At 45.2% G+C, this 20,054-nt stretch overlaps 1 protein-coding gene and 1 long non-coding RNA gene across 6 annotated transcripts in view; one reads left to right on the plus strand and one right to left on the minus strand.

Moving 5' to 3' along the window:
- PALM2AKAP2 (PALM2 and AKAP2 fusion) overlaps positions 1–8,033 on the plus strand; it is a 269,580-nt gene extending 261,547 nt beyond the window's left edge. For all 5 annotated transcript variants that reach the window (XM_059873432.1, XM_059873427.1, XM_059873428.1 and 2 more), the window contains one exon: positions 4,499–8,033. In XM_059873432.1, coding sequence (XP_059729415.1) covers positions 4,499–4,591 — 93 coding nt within the window. In that variant the 3' untranslated portion in view covers positions 4,592–8,033. The remainder of the gene's footprint in view (positions 1–4,498) is intronic.
- Positions 5,228–19,966, minus strand: LOC132341633 (uncharacterized). The gene is made up of 3 exons (XR_009490277.1): positions 19,832–19,966; positions 17,492–17,623; positions 5,228–13,890 (listed from the first exon to the last, which is right to left on the minus strand). It is a non-coding gene; the product is annotated as an uncharacterized LOC132341633 (long non-coding RNA).
- Positions 19,967–20,054: the final 88 nt, after the last annotated feature.

Consider the following 20,054-nt stretch of genomic DNA (forward strand, 5'->3'; position numbering starts at 1 on the left):
TTTTATCCTCAAAACCCTCTTTTGGGGCTTTTGGCCTTACAGCTATACATACATACATTCAAATGTGCAGGACACTAGCTTGAGTTTCCTTAATGCTGTTGCAGATAACTGTGGTAAGGTGACATTTATGCAACATTAAAGGCTATTTCTGAAAATTTTTGTGTTACTAAACAGAAGATTAACATACTAGATTTGATGGCTTGGGGCACACAGTTCATGTTTTAATACTGAGAAGTAGCAATTTAATATTGCCACTGTCTTGTTTGAAGTAAACAAATTTTAGTCTTAGATACCCAGCTCCTCACTGTGTTTACTAGCAGTCTGGGTATTCAGTAAACAGCATTAAGTGGGTACAGTAAAGAAAATACCTTCATGCAGGAGAAACAGATGTTCTCTCGGTAGTTCCAGTTTTATTTAAAGCATTTAGTTTATCATTCCTGAGCAGGAACATCACAGCAGCTCACATCTGCAGGAGCAGGCAGCCTCTTCCCTACATTTGTGATTCCATCTCTTTATGCACACTGTGCTCCATTAATGTGATTTCTGCAGCAACTTTACCACATAGTACTTACAGATTTTAGACATGCAGACCTTTGCTTTTTCTGTTTTCTTTTCTTCTTTTAGTTCTTCCTGATTCAGATGGGAAGAATCAGTTAAATATTAAACCTCAGAAAAACTGTTTCGCTTCCACATCAGCTTTGCTACTACTGTTCAACAAAAATTGTCATGTACTCTATAGCAGTCAGTTTTATGACTACTCAAAAACCACCACTATTTCAGTGGTTGTGATAAATATTATTTGGGCTAAAGAATATACATGTATTGCTTACTATTGTTGTCAGTAAAAGAGCTCTTATTAAAGCTGTAAGCTGTGTACTGGATTTGGTAAGTCTGAAGATGGGAAACTCAGTATGATGATGGAAACTCTCCATCTCTAGGATGGATAGAAGAATTATTCATACACCACCTAAAAGTGGCAGCTGTTTCAAATTTTTTTTTCTCCAAAATCCTCAAAAATTTAATTTAAATCTTCAAGGAGAGAACCTTCTGCAATTTTTAGCGGGACCTTGAGCTGCAGCCACAGGATCCAGAAAGACATTTTCTGCAGAGAGGTGAAGAGCAGTTCTTACAGCCCTACATATCGTTTGTCTTTCCCTCACACCTACTTCTGCTCTCCAAGTTCTTCCTCTTCTACTGCAGCTGGTATTCAAATCACCTCTGCTAAATAAGACATTTTATGTAACGTTGCTTTTTTCCCCAGTGTGGCCTTTTCATTGGGACACAGTTCACTTCAGCTTGGGCTGAAGGAGCCTAAGTGAAGTGCCTGCTTCATGATCTTCCTGCTGCGTGCAGTTATGGCCCTGGCTGCCTTGGGACAGACACCCTGAGCAACAAGCCTGCCCCTGCCTGCACCCACTCAGCTGATGCAGGGCATTGTCAGGGAGGGTGCTTGTGAAGCATTGAGATAGCATTTTTGACTTGCTGTGGAGAGCCTAGGGGTGCTGCACTCATTATGGGTCTAGAGTCAGCCCTGATACTGGCCAAATTTATTTTAAAATTGAGATAGTTGGCTATTTTTAGGCAAGCAGTTTCCTGGGTCATGATTTCAATGCTCCATTGAGGTGTCCCAGTTCCCCACTCAGTCATTCCAGTTGCATGCTATAATTATGCCACTGTTTCCTCTAGAGGGTCTAAAACTGTCACAGCCCTGTAAAAACATGGGTTGTTTTAGGTCAAACACTCTTCTCAATAGATTAGAAGAATAATTCTGGAATAACTATTCAAAAGGATCTTTAGTTTATATGCTGTGCCATTTAGTGTTAATACTGAGCCACACTTGCTTTCCTGCAAGGTGCAAGTCCACACACTATGCCCTCTTGGTACTTCTAATACAAATCTGGATACAGTTTTGCTTGGAGAGCCAGCAGCATTTGTAGAAGCTGACAAACTGTGGCGTAGGTGTGCAGGCCAGGGATAAATGGAAGAAAACCTATCTTTTAAGACAAATAGAAGCTGACTGATCCAAAGTGGGAATCTTCAAAGTTGAAATGTCCTGACTTTTGCAATCCATCACCAGAGACCCTCACAATACTGTGATGTCCAACAAAGAATCTGCTGATTTCAGGCTGTTCTAAACTATGTAAAATCCATTTTATTTTCAGCTGGCATATTTGGCAGGCCAAATTCCACAGACCTTATTTAAAAACATAGTGGCAGTTTTAGTTTGAAATTTATGCTGAATGATGCACTGATACCCACTCCCAGTTTTGCTCCTCCATTTTTCAGTTTGGGGTGTCTTTTCTTGGTTTAGGCATTCTGCAGTGGGTGTAACTTCAGTACACAGCTTACAGGGCTGATGTCTCAGACCAGCTTTTTCCTACTGATTTCTCCTCTCCCTCTCCCTCTCCCTCTCCCTCTCCCTCTCCCTCTCCCTCTCCTCTCCTCTCCTCTCCTCTCCTCTCCTCTCCTCTCCTCTCCTCTCCTCTCCTCTCCTCTCCTCTCCTCTCCTCTCCTCTCCTCTCCTCTCCTCTCCTCTCCTCTCCTCTCCTCTCCTCTCCTCTCCTCTCCTCTCCTCTCCTCTCCTCTCCTCTCCTCTCCTCTCCTCTCCTCTCCTCTCCTCTCCTCTCCTCTCCTCTCCTCTCCTCTCCTCTCCTCTCCTCTCCTCCCCTTTTCCCCCTTTTCCCCCTTTTCCTTTGTTTATGAGCACATTTGCCCCTCTGCTAGGAAAAACAGAAACCACTCAGCCCTGGTTCCTCCTTCTGATGGTCATTCTGCAAAAAGAGGAGGCATGATTTTGGGCAAAATTTGAGAACAATAGCCCACTAGTGGAACTGAACTAACTTTGTAGCCATGGTCAGTGCTGAGAATGAGATGGAGTTATTGTTAAAATTCATCTCTGTGGGCCAGATTTTGTCTTTATTTCTTTGGATTGTTCAGAGTCATAGTCAAAAGAAACTAACTGGACAAAGAAATACTAATGCTGGCAAACTCCATCCTATCTTCAGCTCCTGCATGAAGGTCTAGAGGTTACAATTGGCATAAATGCAGTAGTGCATTCTCATTCCCATAAGCAAAGTTATGACAGCCTGTAATTTCCTCTGGCAGATCAGAGCTGATTTTCTGATACTGCCTGTACAGGAGCCTGGTACCTATGTCCTCTTCCAACCACAACTTGTCACAAGCTGGAAGAAGAATTTCTTTAGTCTTTAATTATTTACTTTTGTTCTAGTCAAGGCTTATGTCCTCACTGCATGTGACTTTCTTCACAGAAGAATAAAATACCATCATCCTATCTCAAAAGGTCATCTACTCTTCTGCAGTCAGGGAATGTGCAGAGCAGCTTGCAGGAAGCATTAGGGATGAGGGATGGCCAGCATTGGTTCAGTAAAAAGTCATGTATTTGTTGTGGGATTTTTTTTAACTGATGTAAAAAACTTCAAAAGTTTGCTTCTTTGGGAGAGATGGTTAAAATACACCGAGGACATTGACATTGCCAGCTCTGCAGTTTCATCATGGAGCTGTTATTCAGTGTTGGTCAGAAAATAACATTGTCATGTTAACATTGTCATGTAAGTAGGCTCCAGGCCCCTTTACATCTCATTCTGCTCTGTGGAAAACACCCACAGCCATGCATTATTTTCTGAGGAGTACCTCAGATGCATCAGTATAATGCCTTTTGGTGTTGTCTCATTTTCTTTTTGACTTTCTCAAAACACGTGTCAAAACCGTTTCTTACATTTTTATTTAATTGTTCATGCATGTGCATATGTACAAATAGATACATGATGTGTGCATATACCTGTGTGTATGATGTGTGTATATGAAATACATAAAAATGTATTGGGCCCATCTTGTACTGGGTCTTCCTCATGTAAATCTCCTTTTGCATGTGCGTGGAGTGATTTTTCACTCCAGGAGCGCTTGGATCGCAGTGTGCCGTAGCTGCAGCCCCACGGCCACGAGAAGGGGCTGGGGGCAGGCGCTGCCAAGTCCTGCCTGAGAGGGTGATGTGCTGCAGTAGGCAGCTGTCTGCTTCCTGGGCCTCTTGTGCAGCTCCAGAGCAGCCTCTGGGCAAAGCTGCAGGGTGGTGCCTCCTGGTGCTGAAGGTGTGCAGTTTTAGTTTGAAACTAAACTGAACTTGGCCCTGGGGGGAGGGCCAAGACCTGGACAGGGCAAGTGCAGCTGGGCTGGTAGAGGTCAGCTGGGGCTTCCTTGCAGAGAGCTGGATGCTGCCAGACAGCTCCTACCACTTCTGTCCTCCTGTGGTGTGGCTTTGCTCCTGTGTGCCATCCCTCCACTTTGACACCAGCGAGTGCTTCCATCGCATGTCTTCCTTTCTGCGCAGGCTGTGGCACTGGAGCCCAGTGGGGAGGGCTGGCCTGGCTGGTCCCTGCCCACCTGGCTGGTCTCTGCCTGCCTGGGTGCACAGAGTGTGGGACGCCCTGAGGGCAGGGCCAGCTGAGTGACATCCTGTGCTTTCCTTTTCTCTCCTGACCAGGTCCTGGAGGCAACCAGGGTGAACCGCAGGAAGAGTGCTCTGGCGTTGCGCTGGGAAGCTGGCATTTATGCCAACCGGGAGGAGGACGAGTAACCACTCTGCAGTGTGAAGACAGCAACCAGGCATGCCGGAACCAAAAACAAGAGAAAGGAAGAAAGGAAAAAAAAAAGCAAACACAAAAACCCACCATGAAAGCAGCAGCATTTTAGTCCAATATTTATTAAATACACAACAAACTCGATGCACATAGACACAGAAATGATCCAGCTCCTGGCAATCCTAAAACTACAGGAAATACACACCTAGGAAACAGCCCCTTCTTCTTCCCTCCATCTCCCCTCTGAAATAATGCAATGGAGAGGGTGCAGGGGGTGGGAGCCCGTGGGGTGGGCACAAGAGGGTGATTGTGCCCATGGACCAGATAGGCTGCAGGCATGTGTCAGGAAGTCATTCGTGGAGGAGTCTGCGGCCAGGGCTCGCACTTGTATTTCTGGCTGACTGAACTGTCCAGCCCTGCTTGCCCCCAGGACCGCGGTCCACCCAGCAGCTCCTGTCAGAACCTCCTGCAGTTCCTTCGCCTCCCACAGCCGCTGCACGAGACCGTCAGCATTAATTCGGCATACTCTTATCCAGCCACAAAACACAAAGATACTGCCCTCTGTTCTGTTTCTTTGAGGAGACTGAAGGGTTGGGTTTGGGATTGGGTTGGTTGTTTTTTTTTTTGGGGGGGGGGGGGGGGGTGGAATAGGTTCTGGTCCCCTTTCTAGCAATTTATCTGTTTAAAACAAGAAAAACCCAACCAAACAGGGAGGCAGTTACTGCAAATGTACAATCCAGCAAACTCAGTCAAACAATCCTTGTGTTGCAAACACAAGCCATCACACTTAAGGAGTGGAATAGATGGGGATGAGAGCTAAGCCAAATGGATTACCTTAGCTTTAGGATCCTATATGCTTGCAATATCACCTGAACTCCAGGTTCTCAGAGCATATTTACGCAACAAAGTTTCTAAGTAGAAAATCTGTATTTAGCGGATGACAACTATTTTTTGATGGTGGGGTGGGAAAGAATGGCATATGTGTAAAATCTTTGAAGATGGATAATTTGAAGTAGAAAGGTAGTGGGAAAGGAATACAAATAAAGGACATTTAATTTTTAAATGAGGCAATAAATGAACTAAGCCAGACTCTGGCCTAGAAAGAGGTATGAAATAAAGAAGAAAGAGAGTTATGTCTTCAACTATATTTATACAACTTAAAAAGCCTTTGAAGTAGAGTGCTTTGTGGAAGTCTTCACGTTTCCAGGCAACAAAAAAGCTAAAGGGCATAATGAGTTGGAAGGAATGAGCAAGGAAGAGCAGACAAGGGAAGAAAATATTATTTTAGCCGTTCAGCCAGTGTTTTCAGCGCTACAAGCAAACCATAGAGCCTTTAGTTATTGCTTAGGCTTGGGATCAGCAGTGAAGGATTAGTGTGGATGTGTGTGTGTGCGTGTGTGTGGGGGAGTGCCTGAGGCTGGCATACCACAAAGTGTATGGCAGTGCGTGTACTGATTGTTTTCTCCACAGCTGTTTACCAGCTATAGGGGTGAGTGCTATTTTTTTTTTTTTTTTCCGAAAGGGGATATAAAAATAAGGCACTGAGTTAATGCAGTATTTGTGATATTAAAATTTGACCCAACATGGTATTTGCATGAGTCACAATTGCAAAGTATTGACCAGTTTTGTAAGCTGACGATTAGGAAAAGAAATGTGGTATTTATTCTTGTGCTTTGTATTTGTATGTAGTATAGAGGCTGCGGGTTTACTCTTTCTTATCACCAAGCAATACAATAGGAATATTTTACAACTGGGAACCATAATTTCTGGACTAGAAACCAAAAAATGTGGGAGGTGATGGGAAAAAAGACATCAAACCTTTTTTCTCTAAAAAATATTCCTTCTTTTTTTATAATCAGTTTTTATTTTGGTATCTTTTAAAAAGTCATCAGCCAGAATACTGTGTCCTCCCTTAGCCATTCCTTGGTTTCATGACCTGCTGTGCTGTTTTATCCTGAAACAGTGAGCTCATTTAAAATGAGCACCGATACTGTGAACATACTTCTGGTGCTTTTTTTAAACAAACACAGAGCTTGCAACCAAATTATTCACCCTCACCACTCTTCAGTTCCTCCAGCATGTGATTTCTGTCCTTGGACACTTATGATTTTCAGGCTTATTTTCAGGGATCTGTAGTAAATACATTTATATCTACCCACTGACTCAGTTCTTTCCATTTCCTCTGTAAGTGCTACTGAACTGAAGAAAACCTGCTGAACCGAGAGTTCACTGTGATGAGGGCAGCAAGCTTATCTCAAGGAGAGGCACCATGGGGAGGTTCCATGCCTGTGAAGGAGTTATGTATCTAATGAAGTGAACCTGTTTTTCAGGCATGGTAATCAAGGGTGAATCCAGGGTAATTCCTGCCTCAGGGCAGGTTGTTACAGTGCAGCTGTAGGAAAAGCACCAGCACCAGTGCAGCACTAGCGAGACCATATGTCATGTAGCTGCAGATTTGAGCTCTGCACACCTGTTTCAAGAACATTCCTGGCCTCTGGGGAGAGCTTAAGGGAGGAAAAGGAGTTTTCTGAGAATAGGAGATGTCCTCTGTGGTGTGGTGGGCTTGCATTAAATGGCAGAGTTTCCCCCAGTATTTGCTCCTGAAACCTGGGTCAGCCCTGGACTACCTTTCCAGGAACTTGCATCTTTATTTTCTTTAGTCTGTAGGCCTGTTTTTCCTTCCAGCTTTCTCACTGGAAGCCAGTGACAATAATCACCTATCATAAGACATCTTTTCATGCTTTGTTCTCTGTGATAGAAGCATTTGCTCTCATCCCCTGCAACAAAAGTATTCCAGTCCAGGACAGACAGACTTTTTACCCAGCAGTTTTTCTCTTCCAGAAATTATGGACACTTATAGTCAGCAGCACATTTAGTGCTGTGGTAACAAGAGTGAGATGCAGTTTACTTGCCTCTGTTATTTCATTTGCATGCTACCAAGCTTAGGTGTTTATAAGTATACGGCAGTAATACATATCTATCTATATATGACTATATCAAATGCAACAAAAGAGCACTATTGCAGAGTTAACTTTGTCTCCACAAAAGAAATGCCCAGATCCTTTCCCGTGGCAAAGACTGGTTTTAATGAAACTGTGTTTTGAAAAATAGTTAAGCATTAGCATTTGTGATTATAATTGGTTTGAGGTTACAGTGCAGGTTTTCTGAACAATTTGATTTTAAAGCTGCCTATTTGGGCTTCATCTTGCTCTGTACTGACATTTCTGAGGGAAAATAGAGTAGTATTGACATGTTTGGCAACCAAAAGGCAGCATCTTTGTCATGACTTATCAACCAGTTTCAACAATACCTGGCTTTCTGTATGTTAACCACTTAAATGTTATCCTGCTTCTGTTTTATAGTGACTGTGAGGCCTACAATGCAAGTATATAATTATTTTCTCATTAAAATAGAAACCTGTGTTGTGTTTCTATAAAACTGCCTGTTTTTTCATGTTATTGCAGGAAAGTGTGCCCCTGAAAGCTGCATGTAGCTGGAAGAGAGTGGCCTGTGTCCCCCCTCCCGTGGCAGTCAGTCCGACTCTTCCCATGGTTCTTGACTTGGTGTCTCTGTCTAGAGGTGGGAGAGTTCTCTCCCCACTTGGTGGTGTCAGTTGCAGGAACAAGAGCATCCCTGCACGTTTCTTTTCCCCTATCATGCTTGTGGAGGTTTGCAGAGGCCAAATATGATGAATCTCATAACCTTTCTTCCCTTGCTTCCTTCACCCCTGCAGGAGCCTCACTGTCCTGCATGGCAGAGCACTCCCCTTCAGCCAGCTGTCCATCTGTCACATGCCTGGCTGCAGCAACCAGCTGCTTGCCCATGGGCCCTCCTGCCCCCTTCACGGTCAGCCGGACGAGGGGACATCCCCTCCCTTACCCCTGCAAGGAAGCTGCTGCCAGCTTTTCCCTGCAAGAGCTGGGAGGTGCCGGAGCACCCGGTGCACCATGGAAGGGTGACAGGGACTTGGTGGGATCTAGCCAGGCTCATGCCAGCCTCTGCCCCTCCCTGTGCCGGGAACAGTCAAGTATTTAATTACAACCCTCTGTGGGAAGCAGCAGAGGACACTGGTGATTTTGGTGGGAGTTGCCTAGGGACAAGTGGTGCCTGCAGTTCGTGCTCTCCATAACATCAGCCCCCCTTCTCCTTGTGCAGATACTATCAGAAATGCCTATGGAGAAAATCAGTTGTGGATTTACTTGCCTGTGTAGTAAATGGAAGTCAAGAAATGGGCTAGAGAACAAGCTTGAAAATTTACCCACCTGTTCCAATCCCTCTGTCTTTGAAAAAAAAGTTGTTGCTGTCTTCTCAACACAGGAGAAGCTTTCTATCTTCCTCTGCATTGCCTTGCTCTGTGCCAAGAAGGATGATGTGCTGGACTTAGTGGCACACAGTGGGAAAAGGAACTCCTAGGCATCTTCTTTGGATTTTAAGTCATTTAAAAGTGAAAACTGGACTTAAACAAGGGAGAATTCAGACATTGCAAAATAATTCAGTGACACCAGTGGGTGGCAGCAGGTCGAGAATTTTGTGGTTAGTTCTGCTGTTACCAGCTGTTGTTATCTGTTTCATAACACACTCGGTACATATTAAGTCCCTGTCACTCCATTGCATAGCTGAAATGGCATGTGCCAAACTTCAGAGTGTTTTTTACAATGTAGGTAAGGACTATAGAAGAGCATTTTATCAATAATTTCTGGCACAGCCCCATAGAAGTTGAAGATTTTACACTTCATTTAGTTTCAGGTGGCTTTAAGAGGCCCCAAAACAATGGGGAAAGCAAATGGAGAGGCAAAGAATCTCCTCTACAGAGCCAGGTTTAACGAAACTGATTTAAAAGGAGGGAGAGCATTCAATACAGTGTTTTCAGTTGTGAATGGGCACAGGAGATTAGAAAGTCATACAAACAGGGATCTGTAGTGTAAAGAAAGCAAGTCAGAACAGCACAAGCTGTAACAGGGTGGAGGGACAGGGCTAGGTAGGGATAGAACTACAAATATAAGCATGAACTTTAGCACTAAAGACTTCCACTTATGTTCTAGCTGCTGAATTGACTGAGGGGGGCACTGCAGGAAACTACTAGCAGTCTGCATCCAGCCCTCTACTCCTTCCCAGCCTAAAGGCTGAAAGCATCCTGGTGTTTCACATGGCTCAAGACTGAGATCCCAGGGCTATCCTGTCACTTCAGCAACAGCATAGGGGGAAAACTGACAAAATGCTAAATAACAAACAAGAAGCAGTAGAAAAATAATCAGACTGCCATCTAGAGCTCATGGTCTGCTGCTAGCTCTGGCTGAGCACTGGTTATTGGTATCATAACCCACTGTTTTATCAATGGGGTCTTTAGGAAGAGAGGTTTTGCAGTAAGCCCTAAACATGGCAAGCAGTGTGAGAGCTCCTGCTCCACTCCAGGCATGTGTCAGCTCTGCAGAGAATTGAGAATGGTATGCCCCTAGGAGCTGGAAATGATTCAGGCCTCGTTCCAATCTAGAGTGTGGGAGCAGTGGCAAGAAAAATCGATGAAGGAAGCAAAATGTGCAAAGGTACCTGGTCCCATTCTCAGTTACTGCGAACGGCATGGGAGCATTGTGTGGTGGGGATTTGTGCGGCAGCAGTGACATCTGCCGGGGGGATGGCACTGACCGTGGTGAGAGCTTCATTCCCAAGGATGGCCCCTGGAAGACAGATCCCGGGAGCAGCCAGTACTTGGGAGGGACGTGGTGGGTGATGCCCCAGCCCCAGGGCCCGTTCCGTGCCAAGCTCACTGTTCTGGCACCCCTGCCACTAATGCAGGAGGCTCCCTGCGGCCAGCAGAGGATCAGGAAGAGAGCCATGGCACATCTCACGAGCCTCCATGGTGTGTATTACTCTTGTGCCGAGAATAACAAGAACAGGCAGGAGGCAGTATTGTAGAAAAGGGAAAAGGAGGCTTTACTCACCAGAACCCCGCGGTTTTTGTAGAGTGGTATGATAGATTCTATTTGATTGGGTAACTAACAAAAGCATTTTCTTCACACACTGTCTTTGAGAAGAAAAGAAAGAAGTTGTAGAAAAACACCACCTGCAGATTTTTTATGCTTAACAATTTATCACGTCCTTATAACTCCCTAAAACTTCTCACAAGCCACTGTGAGAAACCCTTGCCGTTTCTCTCTCTCTGTCCCATGGCATCCACACCATGGGGACAGTTGGGATTCCCAGAAGAAGCTGCTGTGCTTAGCATGCATACCCAGTGCCCTGGTCATGCCCCTTCCTACAGGAGCTCCTGGGGCACACCAGCCCTGCCAGGAAGCCACTGCTGGGAACAGCTTCAGGCTTTGTGTTGCCTTGGCAGGCAGCTTGGTGCAGGACTGTGGCTGGACACACAGAACACTTGACAAGGGGCATTACTGCACTGAACTCTTGTTGTGGGGACTGTTACTGGCTGGGAAGGTGGATGCAGAGCAGGGGGAAGGATCAGGAGGCTGGAAACTGCTCCACAAAATGGGGAGGATTTTATACTGAGCCACAGCAGACACACCAGGTGATGCTACCCCCATTGCAGTGTTACTCTGGTGACCTAGAGTGAGCCAGGACGCTTATGTACAAATGACCTCCACAAGTACTTCTTCCTCTCCTAATATCTGGGAAACCTGAACTCTCTTATATTAAAATGAGCATCAAGTCCTCCAGCTGCAATTGAAACACACACAACCAGGAAAACATTAGCAAAAACACATGGATATTGACATGTGAAATAGCTTGATGAAATAGCTTTTCATGGAACTCACATAAGGCTTCCAAAGTGTTGCTGGCAAAACGTTGCAGTGTTCAAAATGATTGCAGTCCTTAGAAAGGGGGAAAGAGATTTTGCGAAGCATTATCTCCATGGAGAAAGGTGGAGTTTCCAGACATGCAATGAGAGTTGACTTGCTGGACAGCTTTGTAACCCCCACAATGTGTGGAGGTGGCAGAAAGTATTCAGCCCTGTTTAATTGGAGTGAAAGAAGGAAGATGCTAAAGTAGGGCACTTGCTCACTCTCTGAGAAGGCTTCTAAGACCATGGTTTTGGGATACAGCACCCAAGGTGGACCCAGACTTTCACAGTATTACCCTTTCCTGCTCCCTGCCATCTCCTTTCCTTCTGCTGTTCCCTTCTGGTTTTCACATGATAACCCCCAAAATATGGCTGGTTTTGGGCACCAAGACTAGGTGGTTTCTGTGGGCACAGACATATCTCACCCTGCCTACCCTGAGCCTCCTGACTGACCACCACTGTGAGACCCATCAGCTTCCAGACAGACTCCCTCCCAGGCTGCTCTCCTCTCCTCATGCATCTCACTGGATTTACACTCCTCTGCCAAATCATCCCATTATCCACCCCATGGAAGAGGGATAAACTGAGAACCATGAGATAAACCATAAATGGACTAAATCCAAATGTACCAAAGCACTTGGATAGCCATATACCTGTAAGGGCCTTGCTCTTTGAGGGCCACACAGCACTGAACTCAGCTGGAAGCTCATGGACTGAGCTTGTGCCAGTGTACTATAAAATGGTGAGGATATGTTAGTGGGACTGACTGGAAAGGGTGGTGGGGGAGAGCCACGTGGAACAAAGTTCTTCTCTTTGCTGGACTGCTCATGCCAAAAGGGCATGATTTCTGCTTTTCTTTAATGCTGTGTTTGAGGAAAACAGCTGCTGAACAGAAGGCAGGCTGAGCTTGTATGTGGTGCAGAGGGTAGTTTTCAAAGAAAAAGGTAATTCCAACTTGTGGGATTTGTTGTATAAAGAAAGTAAGGATTAGTAATGCAGGTCAGAGTGGTATAAACCGTGGAAAACAGAAAGATAAATAGGGGAAAATCTTGATGATGGGAATTTTTCATGGAGGAAGCCATTTCAGAAGGCAGCTGAAAGCATGATCAGGCAATGTTTCAGCAGGGGTGGAAAGTATACAGCAAAAAGCATATTTACCCAAGCTCTCTGGAAACCACAAAAAACCTCTTGTCAGTTCCAGCATAAGTCTCACCTGCTGCCTGGTCTGGACTCTAGTGGACAAGATTCATCTCAGCTGTCCTTCTCAGCCTCTGTTTGCTGGGTCAGTCATCAGCAGAAGGGAATCAGGAAATAGCTGAACGATATCATTGTTCATGAGCCTCATAATTTATTGACGTGAGGACTCAGAGTTTATAAATTAAAAGAAATGTCAATATAGTCTAAGCTTTGCTGAGTATTTCTGAGGAATTTATTATAAAGATCCTCAAGCACTAAAGGATCAAAACAGCACTTCAGTACCCCAGTGGGCTCTATTTTTCCAATCCTGTTTAATCTCTTGTTCCCTTCCTGTATAGAAATACTAAATCAGTGTGGTTTTAAAATGTCAGGAGCTCAGTTTATTCTCCAGGCCCTAGGCTGCCCCGGTTATGAGTCCTTGCAGAGGGTGCCTTAAAGTTCATTGCCAGACATGACTTCCTAGCTGCTAATAGTTCCCACTGGCATCTTGTAGGTGAAGTCCAATATAAATCCCTGAAGGTGACAGCTGTTTACCCTTGGGAAGTGGTGTGGAAGTGCATCACATGTGGCAGTGAGAGGCGTGACCCCACGTCCCCTACACAAGGTCCTGGCCCTGCAGCAGCAAAGCAGCCTTGTCTGCAGCAGAGCAGGAGCAGCAGGGTCCTCTGGAGGGCTCATGACGTGACCCTCAGCTGTGTCCTGCTGCTCTTCAGCAAACAGGAGCGTCTCAGGTCCTGCAGTGACTGGTGTTAGCAGTCTTTCAGGAGCTGAGTAGAGCTGGCAGTCCTCCTTTCAAGAGCATGACTGGTTCTAGTCAGTGGTGGTGACCAAGGTGCAAAGCCATGCTGAAATGGGTAAAGTAGCTGGGACATGTCTCCCCATTGCCCACATGCAGTTAATCAGGAGCTTTGAAACCTTTGCCCAGAAATGCAGAGGCTGTAGTGGGAAAAAGCAGTGCTGCTCTTGACTAGTGTGGCCATTTCAGCATCTACACAATGGAGCATAAAATAAAAGTTTTAGCTCAGGGAAGTCTTGAATATTCCGCAGTGCTGGAATGAAGCATCGAGGAAATAGCAAATGCCAGTAATATCATCTGTCCTGCCACACTGTTTAAAACTTACAGTCATGTATAAATGTATATTTATATTTAGCTGTGCTTGTTAGACACTGAAGAAATGCAGCCTGTAAAAAAGTTAGCAGCAGCAATATTGCTGGAAAGCTGCCTGGACTCTCTTGCTTCCCTAGTGCCTTTTACCCAGTAGCCCTCTTCAACTCCAAAATTTCCTGCAGATAAAACAGGATCTGCAAAGAAAGAAGAGATGCAGTATTTAGGTCCCTTAAATGTCTTTTTCACTATCTTTTTATACATGTACTGGAGCCCTAAGAATACACAAAATCTACTAAGGCTGTTCATTCATTAGCTTCCTGGGAGGGTGCTAACTAACATCCTCCACAGTAGTATGCACTGTCTACATGAGATTTCTCCAGAGTCTGGAGCTATGTCCTAGAGCACTTTGATGCAGAGTTGTGGGGCTGGAGAGCTGCAGACACATCTTCCCTGTGTTTCGAGTGGAGGTGACACCTCTGCATGGGTTTCAGAGCCTCAAAAGCCCTCGCTGTTTTCCAGGTAAGGCTTCTCCAGCACCAGGACTGCAGTTTGCCCACCCATGCAGAATTCTGCTCTCTTGTCTGAAGATTACACCACTGGGGCCATTTTTCACTGGTGCCCTGAAGCAAAATGAGAAGGGACATCCCCCCCACAGCCTCCCAGCAACCCTCATGGAGGATGCTGGTGCCTTTCCCTTCTGTCTCAGGGACATCTCCACCCTGCCAGTTCAAAACAAGCTGGATAATTAGCCAGGTGTGGCTATGGCACATGTTATAAACAGGGTTATCCCTATTATTTGCTGTGCCTTGTTGCACAGGTCTGGAAATCCTCAGCTGGCATTGGAGTCTGTTTGCAGCGAAGACGGTGATGGGCACTGCCATGCAACCTTGTAGCCCAAAACCTCCTGTGTGGGCTCTGCATCCACCACCACCTGTGCTGAGGCGCCTCTGGGAGTGGCCCACAGAGGGTCAGAGGGCGCTCTGTAATCAAGGAGAGCTTGTTATTGAGGGTCCTGTGTTTTTCATTTCTGAGCTGCTGAGGTTGAGTAAACACAGCCCACGTGAAGAATGTGAAGAGCTGCTGTCTGCTGTATGAAAAAAAAAGGGTGCTACGGCTTAGAAAGGTCACTGGATTGTGCCACAGCATCGGCAGCTTTTGGGTTGTGTATGCCATTTCTTGGGTTTTGCTTTTTCTTTTTAATAAATGACTGAATGTGTTTGACAGGATGTTCTGCATAAAACAGCGCAAAACAAGAAAAAATCTAAATTACTAAAACCATAGCCAGTTTCTGTACTGAGCACCCAGCCCAGCAAAATAAACAGAGTAAACAGAGAGAAGTTGTGAGGAGTGAGTTACCATCTGCCTGCTCTAAATGTCTGGGGTGTCAGTGAGGGCTTACTGCAAGTGATGGCTTCAGTGTTAACTTTACCTGCCTGAAAAACAGAAATTTAGCCGGGCAAGGAGCTAGCTTGAGATCTGTCAGGTGAAAACTGATGGATTACCAGGCAAGGGTGTCTCCAGAAGATTTAAAGAAATGTAAGGAAAAGGCACTATGCCTTGCACAAAGCAGAAATGCAGAGACTGTATCTTTAGGCTTTTATGATGCTTTTGATGGTCTCCATCTCTCAGCCAGGAAAATGGGGTGGATTCATCCCTATTTTCTCCACTGTCCTGATTTGCTCTGCCAGCTATTTTTACTTCTTGTAGAGTCTCAGGCTTATGGAGAGATACACATTCCGTCTAATTGTACCTGGCTAGGGCTGAGTTATTTAGCAAAGGTCCTATCAGACCAGAAAAATCAGTGCTCCTCTTTCCTTTGCTCTCCTCTTCTCCTTTCGTCCCCTCACTTCTAAGGACAGGTGATTTACTATTGCCAAAAAGTTCTCCCGACCTAAATGGAAAACAAAATATGAAGTAGACCTGCGAGGGAATCCTGTGGGTTTGAACCAAGTTTTTATACATTAATGACTGTTGTTCATTCAGCAGTGAAATTTTTTAATAATCATGTTTCTGCTACAGCTATTTCATTTTTTCAGACTATCCACTATTATGCAGGATTGGATTGCTTAAGCTGTAGTGCTAGGACAGTTTATTTCATCCCATTTCTCAAGGTCATTGCTGCCTGCACACTTCTAAAATTTCCAGTGCTTCTGTTCTAAACACATATATACCTTGACAACAATTTAAAAAGAGGCATGAGTATAAATAAAAAGGAGGATGTGCACATGCACAAAAAAAATCATTTAGTGCGAGGATTATTTGGGCCTTATCTAAGAGCAACAGCAGAATTTGTTCTGTGGTCCAGCTGATCAGGCAGACACCAGATACTGCAAGAAGGATTTTTTTCCTGCTTCCATAGAGAGGACTAATGTTGAGGCATACAATAAGCTGTCAGGACTATTAATTGCTCAAATTTCCCAAGCTAAGGGGGGGGAAAGCTGACTCAGCAAAAAGCATCTGTGTGCTTTTTGCAAAGGATGGTGTGTTTTTATTTTCAGCAGGGGACAGGCCCACAGGAGACTCCAACAAGGTAAGCAGAAAATTCTGAATGGAGAAAAAGAGGGAAAAGCATGATGACTGGTGGTGAAAGCAAAGGAATGTAGGTGCCTGGTGCTGCTGGGTCAGCCAGTGACCATCCTGAAGGAAAACTGGACAGTGCTGCCATTCGCAGCTGCTCTCCTGTGTTGTTCTGAAAGTGAAGCAGTGGAGAGTGCCAGCCTTTTCCAAAGGAGGGCTGGCAGACCTCCCTATCCTTATGGAGGGGTCACCCCTCCCCTCCTTCATGTCAGTGTACCCCATGAGGTCTCTCCCTGCAGCAAATCCCTCCTCCAGAATTTCTGTAGCCTGCACACCACCCTGGACTTTGCTGATGTGGAGCAGTGGGTGAGGCCTGAAGGCAATGGGGGAAAAAGTGCCCTGGTGCTCCCACTGCCTGTGGCCTGTGCTTCCTTTTCCTCCCAGGAGAAGCAGAGGAGAGCAGATGTCTCCATAGATGATCCCAACATGTCTGATGGTGCTGCAACTCCCAGATGCCAGACTGCTGGCCCAGAGGTCTCAGTGTCTGAGGCACCTCCAGGTGCACCTGTAAGGGCATGGTCCTGTATTTTATTAGAGTAATGGTGCACTTACCAGCTGTTGTGCCCCAGACACTGACACCAGCCTCCTGAGTGTCCAAACAACCTTGATGTTGTTTCTCAGAGCCACAAAACAAGGCTGCTAGATGTTTTTTTACATAGTCTGGGCATTGGCTTCCACCATCAGTGGCTCTGGATCCAGCAAGACAACTGCCTTGGATTAGAATGCTGCATCCCTGTGCCCCGGCTTTCCACACAGCTCCCATTCTCCCTCCATCTCCCTCATCCCTCCGAGCAGAACCACACACCTTGTGAGGACAGGGGCTGTATTTAAGTAGATGGCAGCCACCAAGGAAGCCAGTCTCTCAAACCACAGAATGCTTTGGTCATTGATGAAGTATTTTCCAAAGGAAAACCAGCCATCACTAAAACAGCTGCTTCTCCCCGGTGTTTTCAACCAGCTCTCCCTCTCTCTGGGGTTGTAATGGGGCTGCAGCTCCATCCAGGATCAGACCCAGGCACTTTACAGTTCCTAGATACGTTTCCTCACTTTACCACTACCACAAAGCCACAGTGGAGAGGATAATTGGCACACACCAAGTAGGAAGGGGAGGAGTTAGAGCTGATTTACCACATTGGAGGCAAAATGCCTTGCCAGGCAGGGACTGTAAATCACAGATCCTATTAGCAGGCTTAGGGGAGAGAGATGAAGAGGGCTTACTTGCCCACATTGGATTGCAGTCCTGGATGTCAAAAGGACCTCTTCAGACAAGGAATGATGAAGACCAAGTCCCAGAGTGCTGGTACTTGTGTAGCCCAGGTCCCACAGCATACTGATATCCCTATGGCAGCTCTGTCCACAAAGAAAAAGTGATGGAATTGCCGTAAATGGTTTGAAGATGAAAGAAGCAGCAGAGGAATGTAAAACATCACCACTGAGAAACATAAAACACCTCTGGTTCGGCCAGATTGACAGACTTTGAGGAGCTGGTGAAACATGTGCTGAGTCTGCCTCTAGTGGACCTCCAGACAAGACCACTCTAGAGAAAAATGCCCTAAAACAGTGTGGTCCTTCTCCAGCCGACTACACCCTTGTATTTGTGTTGATAAGACAGTCTCTGATTATGTGCCTACATTTTTCTTAAATGTCCAGGGCCACTCTCTTAATGCTCCACCATACTTATGCTGCATGAACATATTTTAAAGCAGATGCAAATGCCCCTATAACTACTAGTAATATAAGAACAGGGGGCTCTGAAAAAGTACTAGGTAATAGTAATTTTGAAGACTTTGTGGCATCAAATGAATATGGTATTTGTGAAAATTGTTTTGCAGTAGTAAATGTTTTGGAGCCTGAGCTAAACCCCTACTTTAGCACTTGCTGTTTTGCAATTACTGACATGGAAATATATCCTTCCATGAGAACTAGTTCTAAAAAGTACATTTAATGTGAGTGAACACACGGAATATCCCAGACACATATATGTAATTCATGAGAACTCTAGTAACATTTACCAATTTACCACAGTTCACTGGCTACCTAGACCCGAACAGAGTTGGCTGAAGAAGCCAAGCAGTCTGTATGTGCAACAAAGTGTGGAGGAAAAATATCCCTTGTGTAGGAGTGGAGCAGAGTTGCAGTGTCTCGAGCACAGTGACTGTAACACACCTCTGCACTCCAATTTGATTCCTTTGCACCAGACCCCAAGTCCCAAACTGAAACTTGAATGGGACAAGTAATTTGTCTCTCCCTGTAATTGTGGTGGGAGACACAAGGCTCCCTGGGTGAAGTAAAATGTGGCAATTCCTTTGGTTGCGTTTGTTGCTTAGACTGGTCACAGGCTGATGCTGTGGGGTTTTCAGTAAGGCTGTCTGGAATTTCTGTCCTTTGGAAATATTTCAGGAGTTTGCTGAAAAAGCCCTGTCCTACTTTTCAATAAAAGCCAAAGAAACTAGATACCTTTTGCAGCTAATCTGGATTTTAAAAAAAAAAAAGGCAGCTGTTGGCACAACACATACACTTTAGAGCTGGCTAAGAGCCTTTTGGTCTAACAAAAAATTCTCTGATGAAGGTGGAATTTTCTAGAGCAAATCATTCTGGCGGTCAGTTCCCCACTCCTTTCCCTGTTAGATCCTGTACCTTTCTTTCTGTATTTGAAATATAAGCCAAAAAATATTGCACAACCAAACAGAATGAAAAAAAGAAACTCTTGAGCCGTGGCATTGAGTAAATGTCACCTGAGTCAACAAAGAGTCCAACAGATGGAGGCTTTAACATTGTTTTCTCAAATTCATCGGTAATTTATTTTTAAAGTAATGAGCGTAAATCTTCCTAGAACAGATTGTTATTCTGCCTGTTATGATTCACTAAACCAGTACAGAATGAGATCATTATCATTTAAGTTAGCATTTTTGAGACTGCCAAATATCCTTCAAGTACTTCCCGCAGCTGGGACTGCAAGCGTTGTCCTTGGAGATGGCAGCCTGCTTGCACCACGTCCTGGTCCAAGAGCTTCTTGTGCCTCTGGCTAGCAGCTCTGCTGTGCCCACGGGGCCCTGCTTGAGTGGGTCACTTTACCTGCCCCTCAGGCAGCAGTAAAACTGGAAACTGACTTCCAGCTGCAAGGCTTGAGAGTCAGTGGAAATAAGCATCTGCAGAGATGCACAACCATCTCCCTGAGGAGCTAGAGCTGGAAAACTCTTCTCCAGAGGTGGACTCTCACCCACCTCAGCCTGCAGGTGAGCTGGCTGATTACTGGGACATGGTGGTCATTGATGCCTCTGGATAAATTGCTTCCTCTTGCAAATTTCCACATTGAAAAGCCAAAGGACGCAGCAAGCAGAGTGCCAGCCACAGGAGACAGATTACCAGAAATAGACCTTTTCCCTTTTAATTTCTTTTTGGTGTAATTTCCTGACTGCATTATTGAAACAACAATGACATAAGGGGCATGATGCAGCAACAGGGAAGACAGAAGCAAGTGAAAGCAAAAGAGAGAATGATATATTTGTGTAGAAAAAAGAAAAATGAGCTGGCAGTAAAGGGGAATTCATAAATTACCTGATAAAAAGGCGCATAGCCATTCCCTGCCCCCACGACCACTCTGAGAGTTCTCTGACACATGAAGGATACCAAAAGAAGAAAAAAACCACACAAAAAAGTCAACAAACAAAAAACAAAACACCACCCCAAATTACAGCAATTACTTGATCAGGGTATTTTCACTTCCTACTGTGGGAGAGAGAAATTCCCCAGACCATCTGACCTCTGTTGAAACTACACC

This window comes from Haemorhous mexicanus, chromosome Z (genome assembly GCF_027477595.1).
Source record: "Haemorhous mexicanus isolate bHaeMex1 chromosome Z, bHaeMex1.pri, whole genome shotgun sequence".
NCBI classification, from domain to species: domain Eukaryota; kingdom Metazoa; phylum Chordata; class Aves; order Passeriformes; family Fringillidae; genus Haemorhous; species Haemorhous mexicanus.